At 44.3% G+C, this 20,244-nt stretch overlaps 1 protein-coding gene across 5 annotated transcripts in view; it reads right to left on the bottom strand.

The window, feature by feature from the left end:
* Positions 1–16,150, bottom strand: part of PAFAH2 (platelet activating factor acetylhydrolase 2) — a 35,913-nt gene extending 19,763 nt beyond the window's left edge. For 3 of the 5 annotated variants that reach the window (XR_015796157.1, XR_015796158.1, XR_015796159.1), the window contains exons 1-10: positions 15,854–16,150; positions 9,916–10,066; positions 8,212–8,308; positions 6,500–6,568; positions 5,859–6,000; positions 5,578–5,691; positions 3,143–3,234; positions 2,822–2,992; positions 1,440–1,588; positions 636–1,020 (exon numbers count right to left, since the gene is read on the bottom strand). Coding sequence is in view for 1 of the 5 variants with exons in the window: in XM_007428066.4 (XP_007428128.1) it covers positions 926–1,020; positions 1,440–1,588; positions 2,822–2,992; positions 3,143–3,234; positions 5,578–5,691; positions 5,859–6,000; positions 6,500–6,568; positions 8,212–8,308; positions 9,916–10,066; positions 15,854–15,943 (1,170 nt within the window). In the remaining 4 variants the exon portion in view is untranslated. Of the gene's footprint in view, positions 1–8; positions 1,021–1,439; positions 1,589–2,821; positions 2,993–3,142; positions 3,235–5,577; positions 5,692–5,858; positions 6,001–6,499; positions 6,569–8,211; positions 8,309–9,915; positions 10,067–15,853 lie in introns of those variants that run through there. The other 2 variants (XR_015796156.1, XM_007428066.4) reach the window with 2 other exon arrangements.
* Positions 16,151–20,244: the final 4,094 nt, after the last annotated feature.

Genomic DNA, 20,244 nt, shown 5'->3' with positions numbered 1-20,244 from the left:
TGGGGAATTCTGGGAGTTGAAGTCCACACATCTTAAAGTTGCTGAGGTTGAGAAACCCTTTCTATACAGATTTTCTCCCACAATGTGATGGAATGCAACAGAGCACCAGGTTCTCAGGAAGGAGGGAGCACATTTTGGGGGTGGGGGGAGAGAAGAGGCAGCACAGACCAGAGCAGGAGCATGGGAAGAGAAGGAGATTTAAGGTAGCCACTCCCTAGAATCTCCCAGGGTATATCTACTAGGTTAGATTAGTACAGATTTAGTCTGGCAAAATTCTGCCTATATGGTGTAAGCAATAAAACAAATGAATTTGGCTGGACTGTTTCCCTGTTGTTCTTGGGCTAGGCATGACACAACATCATGCCAAGATTGTATATTCCTTCTTCCTACCCTGCAAGATAGTTAGAAAGGAGCAATCTTCTCAGTCCAGCTTCATAATTGTAATTAGCAGCTTTAGACCATGGTAGTCCTTCCTTCTCTGGTTGCTGGAATGCAAGTTAGACAAGGATGCTATCAAGAATCTATAGTAAATATCTATGCTGTTTTCCTGCTATATTTTACTTTAAAGTGCAAGGAAATTCCCTGAGGATTGCACCCCCCCCACCTCCTCAACTTATTTCGATTTCTTCACTCACAATGAGATTCTTCCCTTTTTTAAGGCCTTGAGGTAGTCCTGGCGGAACGAGAGGTATATTTAAGGAAACTCAAAACGTTTCTAGGCAGCAGAAGCTTCCTAAAGAAGAGGAGCCGTCACAGCAGGAGATCTCAGCAAAATGTCCATCATCATGAAGAGCAATTCTGCAGAATGTCCAGCACCTGGAGAACAATTTTGCACCAAGGGTGCTTTCCATCCCTTCAAAGGAAGGGAAAAAACCCCCAAACCCAGAAGATCCCCAAAACAATTTGGGGGCGAGATATTTCTTGCCTAGAGGCTAGACTTTGTCAGGGGACTATCCGGAACCACCAAGTCACCAATGCCTTCCAGAAGATTATCCCACTGGTCAAAATCTTCTTTGAGCTCTAGATGGAGAAATGAAAGAGTTATTGCACCAAGCAGATCTGGTGCTAAGCTGTAAAGACTGTTATTACCACCATCATCACTTCTGAGTCTTCAAGTGTATTATGCAGTGAAATTTTTACTAGAGGGGGTAGAGCATCTTTTTGAGCAGGTGGCCTATTTGGAATTTTGAGAGCATATTGTGACACTTCCTGGAAATTGCTCAGAAGGGTTTGCCCAGTCATAAAAAAGTTATTGTCGCATGCAGAGTAAGTACACCCACTTAGGAGAAGGCAAACTGGTGAAATTGGCTCTCCTCAGTCCCCACCGTGAATGCTCTCCACCAACCTAGCTGACTTTTGCCTTTTGTCTGGTGGGTGGCTTGTTATTTATAGGGTGATGTCTCTTAGAGTAAGAAACAACTTTCACAATATTGACTTACGGAGATGTTTTTGTAAGAAAGCGAGAGCAGCCCGGTTGGTGATATTCAGGCCTTCATAGGGATCAATGGTACCTCTTGTTCTGAAGACCCGGTTGACAAGGTTCCCCGCAAAGAAGGTGAAATCAGTCTGACTCTGGTGGACAGAACCCCTTGGAGGAAAAGGAAATAAAGATTAAACGTGACAAGACTCACTGAGAAGAACAGGATCCAAAGGATCCCCAGGTCCAAAGGTGGGACCTCTCACAGATTTAGTGATTAAGAAAGGTCATTCCAACCTCTTCTGAGAAAGCCTACGCAATGAAAGAACTTCACGCAGGATGCAATTTAGAGTATCAGAAGATATTGTGAAATCCAGTAGCTGAGCTGGCTTGAAACAGGACTTAACAATCTGAAATTTACAACTTTTCTTTGGTCTTGGCATGAAACTCCCAGGTTGGAAGGCAGCCTGGCTTCCAAGTATTTGCCTTGGGGAGCAACAGAGGGATTCTGCCTTATGTCCATTTCTGGTGCTTTATGAAACAAAGAAAAACATCACGGCAGTAACAGACAGCCCCTTCACCACACTAGCAGTAAAGTTGTTTGGGAACGATGGATAGACTAGACAAAACACTGGTCTGATTTAGCAGAGCTTAAAGGAAAAAAAGAGAAAGCATCATGTTTTTCTTATCTTCACACAACCACCCATTGTCTGCAGACGAAGGAGCCCTACTGGGGATTTTTGAACGAGGGGTTCTTACTGTTCAACAAGATGACAGAGATTTTTTTTCTTCCCTTTTCTTCAAAAATGAGCAAAAAAAGCCTTGCTACTGCTGTTTTAAGAAGCAGACCTGATGCTTCCGTTGCACTCCTGGCTGAAATGAGCGTCGGAACCTTTCTACAAAGTGTTATCCTTCAGGCACCGAAGGGGGGGGCGGGAAACAAGCCATCTGGTAGCGTCTCCCTTTCAAAGGCTTAAGGGTCTGGTTTTGCATTCCTCTCCAAAAATGCATCTCCAAAGCCAAACTGATTTTCTGATTTTGTGCTATGCCAAATCCCAAATAAATTTTATATCACTTAGCAGGAAAGAGACTCTCTCATTGGAAAAAACGATGCAACCCTGTTTGCTTTGCTAATCCATGCTGTCCTTTGTTGTTTACCATCTTTTTCCTACTTACTCCCCCCCCCTTTTTTTCCTAAATGGTCCCTCCTTCTCAGTTCAGATCTCACCTTATTTTTAACCTCCCCCTCCCCCCCTTTACTCATTCCATGTGTCACATCTAGTTAGACTGCAAGCCTGGAGGCAGACACTGTGTGTCTAATCTGTGAATGACACCTACTCTGTGTGTATATTCACTACTACTACAGCAAGGCGCTGATCACCGTTGGAGACAGCGCAGACTCACAGGATTGTTATGATCTTGGTTTCGCTGCTGGTGGTGGTGATTTTTTTCATTTTGGCCACGCTTTCTGCAGTCTGGAATGACTCTGTGTTGATAAAAAGTACAGGCTTGGTCACTTTCGGGTAGACAGAATTCTCCAAAGGGAACATCCATGCATCAAGGGCAATAGCGCATCTGCAGGGGAAAATAAGTGCGCGGCATGTGGTAAAGCAGGACACCAAAACCTTGGGTTCCCACATAGTAATTTGTTATTAACAAGCTCTTTGAGGTCACCATTTTCTTAAAAAAAGAAATCCCTTTACAGCAGTTTTGGAAGATACTCACTTAAATTGGGCTTCTTTAACAAGGGCTAGCACGGCTGTTGCTCCTCCAAAAGAGTGGCCCATGACGACGACTTTGGTCAGATCCACATTGTCCTGCAATGGATGGGGTGGGAAATTTAAGGAAGCTAGCTCATTAATGTCATGACCCAACAATCTCCGAAGTGCAACGTTGGAACGCTCCAGGGGTGGCAATGAAATCTGCAATTCTCTAGTTACTGGGACCATAGCTCCCAGCAAGCCCAGCCAGCTGTCCAATAGTGAGGAATGCTGGGAGTTGTAGTTTAGGGAACCCCAGACTGGCCATCCATCTACAAGAACAAGGAGAGATCTAGGATTCTATTGATGATACAATCTCTCAGGTTTATGGAGGAGAGAGAGCCATTATACCCAAATCCAATTTCCCCACAGGAAACATTCAGAGAATTACACTACAAGAATTCTGGAAGGCATCAAACCCAACATTTGCCAAGCATGATTTCCACTTAGTTGCAAAATCCAGCCATCGTCTTAGCATTCTGCACATGTGAATCAGGCCAGTGCATTAAATGATATTATGGTTTGTGGGTGCATAAAATGTTATATGAACAGAACCACTGTATTTTATGAACCTGGATTTAGTTTAATGTGTGGCAGTACCGTTTAAAAATAAATAAAGAGAAGCTAGCTATTGTGGAAACAATAACTAGGGCTACTAAACAGAGCTTTGTTGAAGTTTAGGTGTTTGCCATGGTGGTTGTGGGTGTCGGGGGTTGTCATTCTGTGACTCTGGAACAGACCAGGTGAGGGAAAGCTGCGTCATTTGTTATCGGGAAAATAGGAGGCAGGAGGTATGTTCAATGCCTTGAATTGACCAAATTAAAAAAAAAAGGCAGGATTAAAATATAATAACAATGTGTCTCATTTTTCTACTGGTTCTGTTCTCATGTACTTTCCATGTGGACAAGATGGGTGTCCACTTCTATGAGAAGAACAGGTCCTGGCTCCCCCTGGTGGCTGAGAGTAACATTGCAGGGATGTCTTTGGGAATGAGAGACAGGCAGCTGCAACTGGAACTGCCTGGGTTTATAAGCTGGGGGACTGCCAGGGGAGGGGGTGCAGAGACCATAAAATGGAGAGCCCATCTCCTTAGGAGTGGCTCAATCAATCCTTTCTGCTTTTCATTTCACTGCACGGGGGTGCGGGCTGAAGTTCCATGTTTCGGTTTTTATATGGTTTGGACATTTAACAACGTATAAGCCGATGAACTTAGGGTTACCGGATATGTGAACAGGCAAAGGAGGACATGGACAACTGGAAGGGAGGACAAATGGGGAACAGGAGGACCCACGAACTGTTTCACTTTCTTGGCATCCACAACAAAAATTACAGTGAAAAACTGCCCCCCAAAAAGTACTTAGGCCTACATGTACAAGTAGTCCCCAGTTTAAGGACAAGTTCCATTCCAAGGTCTGTCCTTAAGTCAAATTTGTATGTAAGTCGGAACAGCATTACTGTATAAGTAGTACTGTGTAATGAACTCGAATCATTGTGTATTTAACTCGAATTTTGCTACAGTAGGCTCTATTCTTAACTATGGGTCATCTGTAACCTGGGCATTCTTAACCTGGGGGCTACCTGTACATAAAATTACTTTTTTAGCATCAGAAAGACCGGTTTTTCAATTGCAGGAATGTGCTACAGCCAGTTCAGAGGCAAAAGAAATCGGTGCGTAAGTGATTAAGTTCTTGTCCATTTTACGCAGCAGAATAATCAGCTAATTAAGGTTGCAGAGGGAGGTTAGCACTTATTAGGGAAGCCCTGCTCCCAGAGGAAACCTGGTCAGGAAGAGATAGCTAGTTAGATACTCAGAAAGCTGGACAATATTTGATTTTAAGGCTATGCCTGCCTGGCAGAGGACATGAGGACAAAAAGGAGGACGTGTCTTCCTTTTGCTGGACCTCTGGTAACCCCACCTGAACTGCTTTTATTGTAACCAAATGGCGTTTGGCATGTTAAGAATTGGGGGGGGGGAGCCCATGAAAAAGATGCAAGCTTCTTTGCCACAAAGGTAGGCAAGTCAGCTTCAGTCCCTCCATCTATAAAATGGGAGCAAAAGTAAGCTATCTCAGATACCCAGGAAAATACATTTGAGACACCAGACAGAAAAAGCATTCATAGTGGATAATAAAATATCCACTATCAATAAAATCATTTCAAGATGGTTTCCAAAATACTCGCCCATTAGAAATACTGCTGTGGTGTCTGCGGGGGGAGAGGGGTGCCCAACGGGCCCGTCTGACAAAAGCAGCATTGCTCCGTGGTGACATGAACCCCATCTCTTTTCTCGGCCCGTCAAGACATCAGGCGCATGTTCAAAAGGGGAGGAGCCTGTGGTGCAACCACATGCTGTTTCTGCCATTTGGATCCCTGTGTGTGCATTGAGTGCGGCATATTTACCTTCAGCACAGAGAGGTCAAAATCAGTGTGCAGGAGGTTCACAACGGCCTTACCACTGTTGATACTTCGGATCAGCTTGAGTCCCCGTATGCACTCGTTGGCTCTTTGATGGAGCTGTGGTGAAAAGTTTTAGAATTACTCTTTGACTCTCTCTCTCACACACAGAGTTAAGCCCAACATTACAGCAGGAGGCGAAGAGAAACCAGATTATTTGGTGATGTTTGTGATATTCAAGTCTGGCTTAAGGTACTTGGCTGTCTGAGGTGGTCAAGATGAAATACCTGCTGTTTCCGGAAGCGAAACTCCTTCTGATCTTTTGGTACCCCACGGTACGTGAGCCATTCTTCATGCATCTGAGTCTCGGGGAAATCTGATGCTTCTGGATCCAGCTTGTAAAAATAAGTAGCAGATGCTGATCGGTCTCTGAAAAGAGCAGGTACCTTGAGTGTCAGCTTGGGCCAAGAACAGATGGGAAAGTAAAGAAGAAAAGGAATCTCCTTCAGCTTCTCCACTTTTTCTAAGCTCCTGCTTGAAGCCAAAAGTTTTTCAACGTGTCATTAAAATCTCTACTCAATTTTCCTCTGTGTCTATGTGACAATACTCTTCTGGGAAGGAGGCATGATCTAATCCTAGCCTCATGTTGCTGTAATTCTGAAATCAAAGAATAATCCAAGAAAGGATTTCTGGAACTTGCATCCAGGCCTAGCATACATAGGTAGGGTGATCCAGACTGAAATGAAATGAGCTGAGCTTCAAAACTCCCGGCTCCCAGTTCAACAATTACTTGAAAGCATGGCCACTTCTCTCACGAAACTGGATTCTAGGACAAGACTAACCACAGTGCATCAAAGGCTTATTTTTAAAAACCATAAATACACGGATCTATTCTTAGAATTTCTTCTCTAAAGGGATTCGGTCTCACCTGTGCTCAAGAGCCATCACCAAAAACCCTCGAGAAGCCATCTCAACACATATGGCTGAGTATACGGTTCTGAAAATTGAAGGAGAAAGAAGATAATTGGAACAGAGGAATGCTGCTTCTTCTAAATTATTTGGCACTGAAACAAACACATCAGCAAAGATAAAGAAAAAATAATGGGGGCAGAAGCGTCTGCAAGATATGGTAACAAAAATCAAGATGGTGGTTGTGATGGTGCAACTGAAGCTCCAACTGGATTTTAAGGGGATTAATGTTAAGCCAGTTCCAGGGCTTCCCCAACCATCTGAGCATCCTCTAGCTCAGTGTTTTTCAAAGTTGGCAGCTTTGTTGTCCACACAGAGATGTGTGGACTTCAACTCCCAGAATTCTTTGAAGGCCACACATCTTAAAGTTGCTGAGTTTCAAAAACACCGCTCTAGCTCTAAGTGAAATGAAACTACAGCACCCACTTTCAGCAACTGTGGTCAGAGACAGCTCTGGGGTTAAAAGCATTTCAGGTAGGAGGGCTGGAGAAGATCTCTTAGGAAGGTCCTGAAGATGTGGCCAGCCGGCCAGCCTGAAATTTCCCTGTTTGAGGTTTTAGCCAGGCAGGCTTCAACCCTGACATTTACCACTTCCCCTTAAGCACTCTGCAGTCTGAATCGGTGGCCCCGGAGCTTGCTGAAACGTTGGCAATGCCTCGGCCACTTCCTCCCTCTCCCCACGTCCACTTTTGATTTTCTCAGCTCTAGCATGGACAGTTGCCTAACTGCTTGCCCTCCTTTTGAAAAAAAAATCTCTCTACATCTGGATCCATTGCCCTCGCCTCCCCTTCTTCAGCCCACAACATGCAGGCGTTGCCGGTCTTTCTCTCCAACCTGCCCAGAGATCCAGAGATGCATGTTTATTTCTTCTGGAGGCCACCTGGCTCCCAAAAGACTCTGGGTGGCTTACGATACACGCAAAGACATCTCCCCCAGAACAATAATAAAATACATGTGCACGCAGAAGAGTAAGACAGTCAGATATACCCAAAGCCAGCAAAACAAAGCCTTGGCATCTACTTAACCCCAGGCCTGGGAGCAGAGCCATGTTTTCAGTGATTTCTGGAACAGCTGTAAAAGGGGAGCCCTACAAATCTCTGGGAGGGGGGATGTCCCACAACAGGCAAAAGAGGAGCAGCAAATGAGTTGCATATGTAGAGTCACTTCACCTGCATGTATCGGGGGACACATTTGGGGTGACCGGAGGCTGTACTTCTTAAGGCTTCGGGGAGGACTGAAGACTTCGAGGCTGGGGTGATGGTCCTGTGTGGGTCAGCTTCTGTCCCCCCTGTGGGATTTAGCTCCCCTACCCCTGTTTTGGGGAGAGGGACTGAGTGCATTATTAAATGAGAAGACTGCATGCTGGGATATAGGGAGGAAAACCTGCCACCCACTTTTGACAACCTGCTGCCCAAAGTTAGTGACACTGTCAGAAAGGAAGTCTGGCAATGGGAAGAGAGAGATTTGGGCCCTGCTGGTTGCTCACTGTGATATCCACTGAGACAGAGAGGAGGAGATCAAGCCCTCTGCTATGGAGTGGACGAGAGTCATCCAGGATCCCCGGGAGATTTGCATGAATGTCACTCGGGCACCCCAATCTCACATACACACATCAGCACCCTCATCTCCTGCCCTTCTGGTCAGGGTTCCACCCCACCTGGGCAAACTCACCGAAAGGCTCCTAGTCCATGGGAGAAGATGATTAATGGATACTTGTGGGACCTGGGTCTAAAAGGTGCATCCCAGTTCACGGGGATCCTACACGATCCTATGAAAATGAAGAGCACACATGAGAGCAGAGGGTTACAAAAGACAAGATGAGCTCTCACGGGTTGTAAAAGCGTGACTTGACAGCCAAGGCAGTTATTAAGAAATTTCTAACTTGCTTCCCTCAAGGTGACAAACATGCTTGGTTTAGGAGGACATGCGAGCCACTGAAAACATTTCATAGGAAATACTGAGACGTAAGTAAGGAAACAAAGAACGTATTAAAGAAGACGTAAAGTAGGATGTTAAAAAAGTATGACCTTTTCAGTTAGAGCAGTGTTGTCCAAACTTGGCCACTTTAAGATGAGTGGACTTCATCTCCTAGAATTCTCCAGCCAGCATTGCTGGCTGGGGAATTCTGGGAGTTGAAGTCCACTCATCTTAAAGTGGCCAAGTTTGGACAACATTGAGTTAGAGTGAGGCCTAAAAATCACAGGCAGAGAGGAAGATTGTGGTTCAGTAGGAAGAAGTTGCACAGTGAAAGGCCAAAGAATTGTAAAATTGGAAGCCAAAATATTTGCCTATCAATTAGCAAAAATACTGCATTAATGATACTTAATAAAGGAGTTTGATGCCCAGAAGAGAAACATTTAAATATAATACACATATGTATATACAAATATAGATACACTTTAGATTTAAATACTAAATTCTGAGTTAGGAGTTGTCTTCTCAAAGACATGGCACAGAATTAAGCTAACTGGCTGATTCAGTTCATCCATTTAAAGTATACAGGTAGTTCTCGCTTAATGACAATAGGGACTGGAAAATTGGTCATTAAGTGGGGCTGTTGTTGAGTGAGTGACTGTGTGACCAGACCCAATTTTATGACCATTTCTACAATGGTTGTTAAGCGAATCATGTGGTCATTAAGTGAATCCCATGGTTAAGCGAATCCAGCTTCTCCAATGGATTTTTTTGCCAGAATTTGCTTAATGACCACATGATTTGCTTAACGACTGTTGTCAAAAAGCTTGCAAATCACAATCACGTGACCACGGGAATGGTGAGATGGGTTGCAAGAGTCATGAGAATACAGTCCATAAAGCACTTTTTCCGAGGCCCTCGTAACTTTGAACCATTGTTAAATGAACGGTTGTTAAGCAAGGACTCCCTGTATTTAAAAAAAAAAAATCAAGCATCTACCTTGAGATGCCTGGTGATTTTTTAAAATATGCTTTAAATGGATGAATATTTGGGGGAGACATAATCAAGACTATAATCCCACGTTTATAGAACAATAGATAATATTAGCAATGAAGCACTGTTGTAGGAAAGGTACTTATAAACATGATTTATTATGATCTGGTGCAGTCTTTTGCAATGACCTGCAGGTTCTATATTGCAGGCAGTGGACCACAGAACTTTTTGTGTTATTTGAGGAAATGTCATCATCTCAGGACTGTTTAGGCCAGTGTTTCTCAACCTTGGCGGCTTTAAGATGTGTAGACTTCAACTCCCAGTGTTGAACTTCCTATGCTGGCTGGAGCATTAAGTCCACACATCTTAAAGCCGCCATGGTTGAGAAACACTGGGTTAAGCATAAGAACAGCTGTGGGCTCCACAGACTCTCTCACTGGGTAACTCATGAGCAGCCAGTCATCTTACCAAATGTGACACTGAGAAGTGGAGCAAACAATTTCCTATTTAAGCTCATGTAGTCAGCTAGTCCGGAGTAATATTCGTAGCGGGGAATCCAGGAGGGCTGCTCAGCCTCATCCTGAGGGATGCAGGGGTAGAACAGGCGGAAGAAGAGGCCCTATGGAAAAGAAGGGTCAAGTTAGCATAAACCCCAACCCATCTTTGGCAGACATCAGCCTTTCTCCCCTCTGGCCCCTTAGAATGGCCTTTCAGAACATGTGTGTGCTCCACCACCTCCTTGATGCCCCTCAAATCCCCTTTTAATGCTTCTGTTTGGTGAATTCTTCGCCCCAGCCCCTCATTTTCCCCTGCCCTACTACAATTCCAATATTTTTGCAGATAAGCAGAGACAGCATTCCCAGATACAGTGTTTTCATTGGAGACAATTACACATGATAAACATAGACTCAGGATAGGACCCTTAGAGGCCCTTGAAGTAATAAATGAAAATCAAAAATTAAGAGAGAAAAATCTGGGCTCAGTTCTAAGGTTTGGACAGCTCAAGGTTCCTGGGGTGTTCCACTTGAGGAAATTCCAATTCTCCAGCTGAGAAGTGCCAGTCTCATTCATTGGATGGCCACGTTTGTTGCTATTGTTCCCATTCTGTTGGCCATTCTGTTGGCTGGGCTCTACACAAAGAGTAGACTGACACACCTTTTCCTCCTTCTGGGAAGCAATAAAGATTTTCCAGCTTCCTGCATTTCCCCACATACATGCCAACAGTTTTTTCTCATCAATTGCAGTGACTCAACTTCACTCCATGATATCATTCATATTTGCCTTCCCCAATGTGATGTGGACTGCAATTCCTGGAATTCTTCAGCTAGCAGAGCCCCAACATATTTCATGGGCACCTGTTTGGGCTGAGAGGAAGGAATTGGCCCAAAGGCCCCCAGAGAGCTTCTGTGGCTGAACGTGGATCTATCCACTCCTAGTCCAGCACCTTCTCCACTATACCATCGAGGCTCTAAGGGCTGAGAGGAAGGGACTGTCCCAAAGCCACAGGGAGCTTCTGTGGCTGAGCAGGGACTGGAACCTGGGTCTCCCCATTCCTAGTCCAATGCTGTTCACACCCCATAGCACAAGTCTTCTTCAAACATTGATTCATCTGTATCTGAGCAGACACACATATCAGTGCTGTATGGGAGACCGGTATACTTGTCTATACAGGTATATGGTGATCATGTGACCGTGGGATGCTGCAATGTCATCATTGCAAGCCGGGGGCTGAGCACCCAGATTGCGATCACATGACTACAGGGACACTGCAACGGCCACAACTACAAGGACCAGTCATAAGTCCTTGCTTAACTTGAACTTACGATGGTGCTGAATGAGTGGTACTTATGATTGGTCCTTGTAGTTGTGGCCCTTGCAGTGTCCCTGTAGTCATGTGATCACGATCTGGGTGCTCAGCCCCTGGCTTGCAATGACGACATTGCAGCATCCCATGGTCACATGATCCCCATTTGTGACCTTCACTGCCAGCTTCTGACAAGCAAAGTCAATAGAGAAGCCAGCAGGAGGTTGCAAATGGTGACCACGTGACATCATACTTAATAATGTTACAGGATTCGCTTAACAAAGGTGGATAACTATGCTTAACCGGAAGTGCCAGAACTGGTGTAATTAAGTGGCACAATCACATTATGTTGTGCTTTACAACTATGTTGCTTAGCGATGGAAATTCCAGTCTCAATTGCTGTTGTTAACCAAGGACTACCTGTAGTCTCCATAACAGATAGTGTGCCAATTTGAGCCAAGGTAAAAAAATCTCCTGTGGAATATGTAAGATGTTATAGAGGTAGCTAGGAATTGTCCATAGGAGCCAGCAATTGCACCATAATAGGGGTGGATGATTTTGGCCCTGTCATTTTCTAGATCTAAATTTCCAAATGTTTAAGTTCAGTTAAGGCTTTATCAAGGCTGAATGACAATCTTGCCAGGGATGAGAGGCCACAATAGGTCAGATCAGAATCAATTTGACTCTCAGGGCCATGGCCAAGAATTCACCATGAACTTTATCTGGAAGATTACTTTTCATGGAATCCATTCTGCAGATAAACTCACTGTATCTCCTAGATGGGGAGGAAAGAGATGGCAAACCATGGAAACATCAAACCCTGTTTCTGTATTTACTTGCATATACCACTCCGTTCTCATACACATGAGAGCCTTAAGCCCATAGATAGAGAACAAGAAGGATGGATGGATGGATGGATGGATGGATGGATGGATGGATGGATGGATGGATGGAGAGAGGGAGAGAGATAGGGTAGGACTTCCTGGGCCAGATTATTTCACCACATCATTCTGGAAGATGGTCAAGATGGAGCACTTCCAGTATTTGGAGGGCATTTGGTAGTTAATCGTCACCACTGCGTCTTTAAGATTGTTATGTTACTCTTGTTGGATTAATAGGATGAAGGCTTCAACAAGTTTGGGTTGTACTTATAATTTCAGTGTTTATTATGGAGGTGGGTTTTGTTGTTGTTTATTCTGACTATATCCTGGATGTTTTAATCTATTGTACTGTGCTGTGAATCCTTAGTTGATTCAGTGGTATAGAAATGTCATAAATAAATACATAAAACCAGCATTTTGAGAGCATGTTGTGAGCCTTCTTAAAAAATGGCACTTGCTTATTTACCAAATGGCTGTCATGATGAGCCTTGGCCAGTCACAAAACATTTGTTTGCCATAAAGCAAAACCACTCCTCACTCACATGTATTCTTATCTTTCTTCCTGCAGGTGTTTGGTACCTCTCACCATTTTTATCTTCTAAGAAAGCCAATGGGCCGTGTGTCCAGGTAGTCCTCGCTTAACAACCACAATAAGGACTGGAAAATTGGTTAAGGAGGGCAGTTGTTGAGTCACCATGTGACCGGACCCGATTTTTCAACCACTCTTATGATGGTCATTAACCGAATCATGTGGTCATTAAGCAAATTCCATGGTCATTAAGTGAATCCAGCTTCTCCAATGGACTTTTTGCCAGAATTCGCTTAATGACTATGTGCTTCACTTAACAACCATGGTGATTCGCTTAATAACTGTTGTACAAAAGATTCCAAATCACGATCACGTTTAGCACTTTTTCTGTCGTAACTTTGAACCATCATTTAAAAAATGGTCATTAAGTGAGGACTACCTGTAGAAGCAGTGTTGCTCTTGCAAAAAAAAAAAAAAATGCCAGCACAGGTTGGCCCTTTTGTTTTGCAAGGCAATGTCTACAGCAGAATGTTAGCTACGTTGCTCATCCCTAATTTCTTAAACATAGAGGTAAGATAAAAAATTAGGAGAAAGCATACGATGCACATATATACACAGATTTTAAAAATGTAAAGCTACCAGTGTTAGAAATATTATCTTGTACGATTATGTAATAATTAAAAAGCAGAAGAAAAAAAATGGGAACTACTGAGTCAGTTCAGAGTTAGAGTGTACCAACAAGCAGAAAATAAAAGTAGTAAAAAAGAATGCAATTTCCCCAAAGTACAATGTAATTTAAACTGGGGGATTTGCAAACTCAAATAAATTAATATGGCTTGTAAATGCTAATCCATGCAGGGGTTGGGGTTTGAGCTCTTAGTCTGAACAACAATGGAAGCAGTAGGATCAGTTTAAAGGCTACATAATATAAAAAGAGAAAATAAACCCAAAAGATGCAGTTAAAGGGTTATCCTTGTCCCTATTTTATCTTGCTTTCTGTTTTGTTTCCTAGAATGTTTACAAAATAGATTGCATTTGTTTCCTTCTCTTTCTTTTTAATTATTATCCACTTATCATGATCTCGTTTTTCAGTCACCCAGGATCTATTATTGAGCTGGAACAAAATCTCCATTTCTGATCTGGAGGATCACTCCCAGTTTCAATTTATTATGGCCCTTAACCAGCAAACAAAGACAAGTCCAAGAAAAACACCCAGCATATGAGCATTCACTATTTAGACTTTAGGACAGCAGATGCAACGTTACTGTAGGAAGAGCTATGGTTCATAACAGCAGGACTTTGATCTTCCGCTGCAGATATTTGTTGTCTATCGATGGCATTTTAGTTTACAAAAAGCCACCCCATTTGGGGGCAGGAAGTAATTCAGTTTAGGATCTAGACTGCAGTTCAGTCCAGACAATGCCCACCAAGGGAGGAGCTTACAGCTGCTTTCAACAACCCATCGCTCTCCAGATGTGCCAAACTGCTAATCCCATTGAACAGTTTTGAGCCACGTCGCTTGAAGGAGTTATACTGAATTCACTGGAAGAGCATGAGGTTCACAAAAGGCTGACTTAGCGCTATGTCCCTCAAGGCTTTGCTTTGCGCTGAACCCTTCCCCAGAAATAAAGTCATCTGGCCTTCCTAGTAACTGTGAGTCACCCAAAACGAATAATGTCAAGACGCCTGTACAAAACCACAGCCTTTTCACCTACATGAATAATCTGAAATAACTGCAGATTCAGCATTCACAGAGTCTGGTATCAGCACTATCAGAGTCTTCAACTGTGAACCCAAAACAGCTATTTTGCCAGGCTGCAGCTAAGGATGACATCAGGATGTGCCAGACGTTGCTTGACCTGCCTAATTCTTCTGGACTGCCATAACTTCCTGTAACTGAAATCTACAATTTTGTGGCCCTGCCCTCTGGAATGATGCAGGATGGATTTTCACCTTCCTCTGTGCAACATCTCTCCCCTTTCTCTTCTCAAGGCTAAACATTCCCAATTCTTTCAATCTCTCTTTGTAGAACTGAATTTCTAGTCCCCAGATCATCCTCAGGGGTCTTCTCCAAACCGCTTCCTGTTTGTTGAATTCTTTTTAAAATGTGTCTGGAACCCAAACCAACACCCCAGGTGTTGTCTGACCAACAGAGGACAAATCTGCATTATTAAGTCTTCCGAGTTGTACAAGCTACAGATGAATTTTTAATAGCTTTTGCTATCCCCTTAAGTCCTAAGTTCTGCCAAACTCGGAAAGCTTACCTTGGAATCAATGGCTGCAATGCTATGGATACTTGGGAGCAAGTGAAGACAGCTCTTTTTCAGACAAAGAGCAGGTGAGCTTCTATCAGAGAACCATGCTTCTCAATCTCAATAATTATAAAATGCGTTATTCCCCAGGTGGCTTGGGGATTCTGGGAGTGGAAGTCCACACATCTTAAAAGCTGCGAAACACTGTATTCAACAATAAACCACTGCAGCCGAGTTCACACAGCACACCAAGCCTAAACAAACCACCGCATACAGAAATGGCTTGAGAGGAAGGGCTGGTTCAAAAAACCACCATTGTTTGTTTGGTTTTAGTTTAGCCACTATGGCTGAACTGAATCACCGTGTCTGATTGAGCGTATTTTCCAAATCCAGCAGAACGGGCCGGCTTCCAGTCTGGAGAGTTTGAACAGGGGATTAGACAACGTCAAGTCTATTCGTCGTGATGTCTGTCAGTTACCTTTAGGGCCAGAGGGTCCTCCGAATCTGCATCTGGTGGCTGGAGGGTGCTTCAAGAGAGACCCCACGTTCCAGTGCTCACAAAGAACCTGGGTCTGGCAATACCTCACCAGATGGGACGCGGAGGGGTTGAGAAGGTTCACATCTGAACTACCAATATCTTGACCACTTAGTGTCAGAGCTCACACACTGCGCTAAGCCATGGGTTAACCATGGCTCTTTGGATAACCCCGCACCGCAAGCTAAGACGGGTGCCCAGGGGCTGGGTTCACACACGGTTCGAAGCCGAAGCCAGCAACCCAACTTACTCCGCGGTGCAAACCAAAGGAGCTCCCTTCCAGCCCCGCGGCAACGTCGGCGTTCCTCGAAGGAGCCCTCTTCCCACGTCCTCGCTGAAGCGAGAGCCCCTTCCCCAACCCGGCCGCTTGAGCCGCGCCGCGTCCCCTTCCCGTGCCGCACCTACCTGAGAGGCTCGGCCCACCATCACGTCGGTGCAGCCGACCGGGTAGGCGCCTTTCCCGTGCGGCAAGCCCAGGGACTGGGTGACCCCCATCCTCGGAGCTTCGTCTTGCGAGGGGAGTCGGAGGCGGCCTGAACGGATGGCTTTCCGACGATCTCCGGGGCTGGAGAACCAGAAAAGGGCGGCTCCGCTCCGCTTCCTCCTCTCGCTCTCGTCCCGGCCATTGGCGGCTGGCGGAGCGGAGTTTCTGCGGGCCGAGCGAGCGAGGGAGGAGTCCGGAGGGACCGAAAGAGGAAGCCGCGAGGCTCCTTAAGCCGAGAGAGGAAACGCGGCAGAGCGAACGGCGTGTTTCGCCGACTCCGGGTCGCGCGTCCTGGGCGCGGAGCCGCTGCGCCTCCCCGGGCTCCGCGCGCGCCAACTCGGTTGGGCAGGGGGGGGGGGAGCTGGCGTTCAGCACATCTGGAGAAAGGCGGCTTGAGAAGGCAGCGGTTTTGTGCGGAAACCCTGAGAGTTTCTCAACCTTGGGAACTTTCAGACGGGTGGACTTCAACTCCCAGAATTCCCCTGCCAGCCAATTCTGGGAGTTGAAGTCCACCCATCTGAAAGTTCCCAAGGTTGAGAAACATTGCCAGGCTAAACATTGGGGGCCTCTGCTGCTGTGGGGCTCCAGCCGGCTTCTTTCCCCGGCTCTGCTTGGGTGCGGGTGTGTCTGTGTAAAGCTGTCTACAGATCACTGGGATTCCCACTCCCTAAGATAAAATGGCTGGTGCCCATAAACGTGGAAGTCTTTGGGTGTTTTCACACAATCAGTATTGGGCAAGATGGCCCCTTCCAACATTCCCAGGCTAAGATTCTGATTCCCTAATTCTGTATTTGATTTGGTTTTATTTCCACAGCTTACCTTAAGCCAGCTAGCCATTAGTGTTTCTCAACCTTTGCAGCTGTAAGAGGGGTGGACTTCAACTCCCAGAATTCCCCAGCCAGCACAGCTGGCTGGGGAATTCTGGGAGTTGAAGTCCACCCCTCTTAAAGCTGCAAAGGTTGAGAAACACTGCATTAGAGGGTTCCCCCATAGTTCATGGCATGGATGCACAACTCAAGGGAGTCCACAGAGTGTAGTCAAAAAGTTGAAAAGTGTGGAGTGTCATCTTTACAAAATTTGTCCACCCTTGACAGAAGTGTGTACTGTAGTGAGTGGTAGTAATTAGGTGAAAAAGAAAATACTTACTTCACTTTATTATGGATCGCAGGCCCCCAACTACTAAAAAAAAATACAACATATAAAATACAGGGACCAAAACAGCTCATTTTCCTGTGTCATTCATTAAAATATCCCTAAGTAAACTAAAATCCCTATTTAGGAAGGTGGAGGCGCTACTTTTCATTCCACCCTCATTTTTAGTTTATTCCAAAATGTAGGTGCCATAGCATCTCTCCAAATATTCACATGTAATACAAATAGACTCAGAGTAGAACATGTTTTAAGGCCCCTTTTTAATGGTATCTCAGCTCCAGTGGCAAATTATTTCGTAGCCTGAGTCTCTCCACGGAAAAGGGAGAATCAGCTGGCGAGGGAACCCACAAAGATGCTCCACCGAGGATTTATTTAAAAGTGTGAAGCAGACTTACAGAGGCACAAATGCAGTCTTTTTGGTGGTGTCACTGTATCTGGGCTGCGGATATCCAAATGGTCGTTAGAGGACAGTTAAGGGAGCTTTTCTGTCCTTTTGTCACCCTTTCGGGAGGTAGGACAAAGATCAGGAACTTCGGGATCAAGTGAGAAGCCTTTTTGCAAACAGTGTATGATAAATCTGGTGGGATGATCGATATTGCTCCCCCCATCATCTTGAATTGTATACTGGCTTTTATAGAATTGTTACTTGTGATTTTAATTGGGGATATTTATGTTTTTATTGTTTTGGATTTTAATTGTAAGCCACCCAGAGTCACCCTCTGGGGGAAATGGGTGGCATGTAAATTTAATAATATAAATAAATGAATAAATAAACCTTTGTGTAAAGACTAAGCCTTTCTGCCTAATCGCTTGCAAAAGATTGGCCAATGCATGGAGGTCGGGACAGTGAAAGAACCACAGGTTTCCTTTCCTGGTTTGTTTTAGTCATTTTAAAAACATCCATATGCAGAACAAACCTGTTTTGCTTTGATGCCTAAGCAAGGTGTTTCAAAAGAGTAGAAAACAGTGATGGCGATCCTATGACACGCATGCCAAAAGTGACCCATCACAATGTTTTGGGTGGCACGCCAACGTTCACCAACACCCGACAACAACTATTCTCCCTGTTTGAGTTACCAAAAAAACTGAGTTTGTTTTACTCGTATTTCATTTTTGTAATTATTTGACGTTTCTTTATATAATACATAGCACCGCACATGATTGGACTGTATTTTTTTTAAATAAATGAATATGTAAAGAATTGTTTCTCTTTGCTTCGGGAGGGGGTGTGTGTGACACATCAGCAGAGTCAAGTTAGGCATTTTCTGAATGGTTGACATGCCGAGCCCAAAAGGTTCCCCATCACTGGTATAAAAGGAGGGTGGCCATAAATCAGTGTTGTCCAAACTTGGGCACTTTAAGATGAGTGGACTTCAACTCCCAGAATTCCCCAGCCAGCCATGGCTGGCTGGGGAATTCTGGGAGTTGAAGTCCACTCATCTTAAAGTGCCCAAGTTTGGACAACACTGCCATAAATGAACTGCAAAATTCCAGATGAGCGCTAGATGGCAGCGAACAGTGAGATGAGTCCTTCACTGCTGCCATCTACTGTTCATCCTGTTCTTTGCAGCCTAGAACAGGGAGTCCTAATGAAGACATTTGCACAGGCCACACACACCACCAGGGGAGGGTAGAAGCATCCAAAATATACTCCCATATTTGTCCTTTTCAGGTAGATTCATATTTTTCATTCAAGGCAGGAAAACAATCAGCCGACATATAAATCCCAAGAGTAGTTTCAGTACTTTGGGGCTCTCTACTTGCCCTTGTTTTATTGGATCATTAACTTCAGTGGATGAGGAACGAAGTGGAGGAAAAAAATTAAATTGGTAGAGGAGATGAAAATTGATGGCGATTCAGTGGATCTTCGGGAGGCTTGAAAGTGCCCTGTGCAGATCTAAGACCTCAATTCCCCAATCAAGTGTTCCTGGGACCCTGGTTGTTCTGCTTTTATCAGAGGCAAATCCCACTGTGTTTATTGATGCTTTTTGTAAAGTACAATAAGCGTGCGCAGGAGTGTCTCTTTAGCCTCGTTCATTTACCATTTTTTCCTCCCTCCCTATACCTTCAGTCACTGAGGGCATTTAAAACTAGACAAACCTAAAAGGAGGGTTTTAAAATAAATCAAAAGACCAACATTTTTATTACTCGGTCAACATTCCAAGGCATTTTTATTCTCCAAGGCTTTTAACAGATGATTGATGGCAACGGCTTCTATTTCTTTGTTTTTATAGAGATTTATGGCATTTGTGGCCATAAAGGGAGTGTGCAAAAACCTTCCTTACACGTGCAACTCATTACTGGCTATAATGGTTAACTTCCAGATATGTTCGGGACTGCTGCCTGATTTAATTATATCCCCCTAAATTGCTTAATTGTATTTTCACACTGATGTTGGTAAACTGATTTCTTAAAATAAATGGTATTAAAATACTATACATACACACAGACATGGTTATACTGTATCGGTTGAAGGGGTGGGTGGGTGGGTGGGAGACAAACACAGATCTCTTTTTGTCAGCCCAACAAGGTAGGCCAGACTAAGAAACCAAGGCCATATAGGTCAGGACTACTTTTATTGTAAAGCTATAGTAACAGAATCTTGCCACTCTGAATGTGCTTCCCCCCACCTCCCTTTATCTTTGTGCAAACCAGGGAGGGGTTTGTCTGAGACTTTTTTTCACATTACTGTACATTCATGGCCTGGGCTCAAGCTCCTCTTATCTGACTGTTGCTTTGATAGCACCTCTTCCTTTGGTCTTTCAAAGCCATTCCCTCTACACTTTCTGCAGCTTGGGGAATTGGGGCACTCTTGCCATCGGAGACTTATTTGATCTGGGAGTGATCAGATTTAATGTTCTTCTTGAACCTTCAGCAATCTGGTTCCATTTCAGTTTTTATAGGAAATATGCAGGCTGGAAATTTTAAGCCCAACACAGCTGGAGGGACATTTCCTATCCCTGTCTGCTCAGATGTAAGCTGGACTCATTTTGGGTAGCATGTTAGAGGTTGCATGGTTCAGAAAGGGAACTGACCCAAACCAAAGAAATTAGTGAGGCCCCTGAAGTAACTACATTTCATTTTAATTTGTTTCATTCAAATGCAGGTTATTTAATTAAATTTACTGCATTTAATGCAGTAAAAAATAATGATTTCACTT

The sequence above is a fragment of the Python bivittatus genome, unplaced genomic scaffold (genome assembly GCF_059951505.1).
Source record: "Python bivittatus isolate LINGU-HERP-01145 unplaced genomic scaffold, Pbiv_v1 ctg000250_np1212, whole genome shotgun sequence".
Taxonomy (NCBI): Eukaryota; Metazoa; Chordata; class Lepidosauria; order Squamata; family Pythonidae; genus Python; species Python bivittatus.
This window is presented reverse-complemented; position numbering and strand designations above follow the sequence as displayed.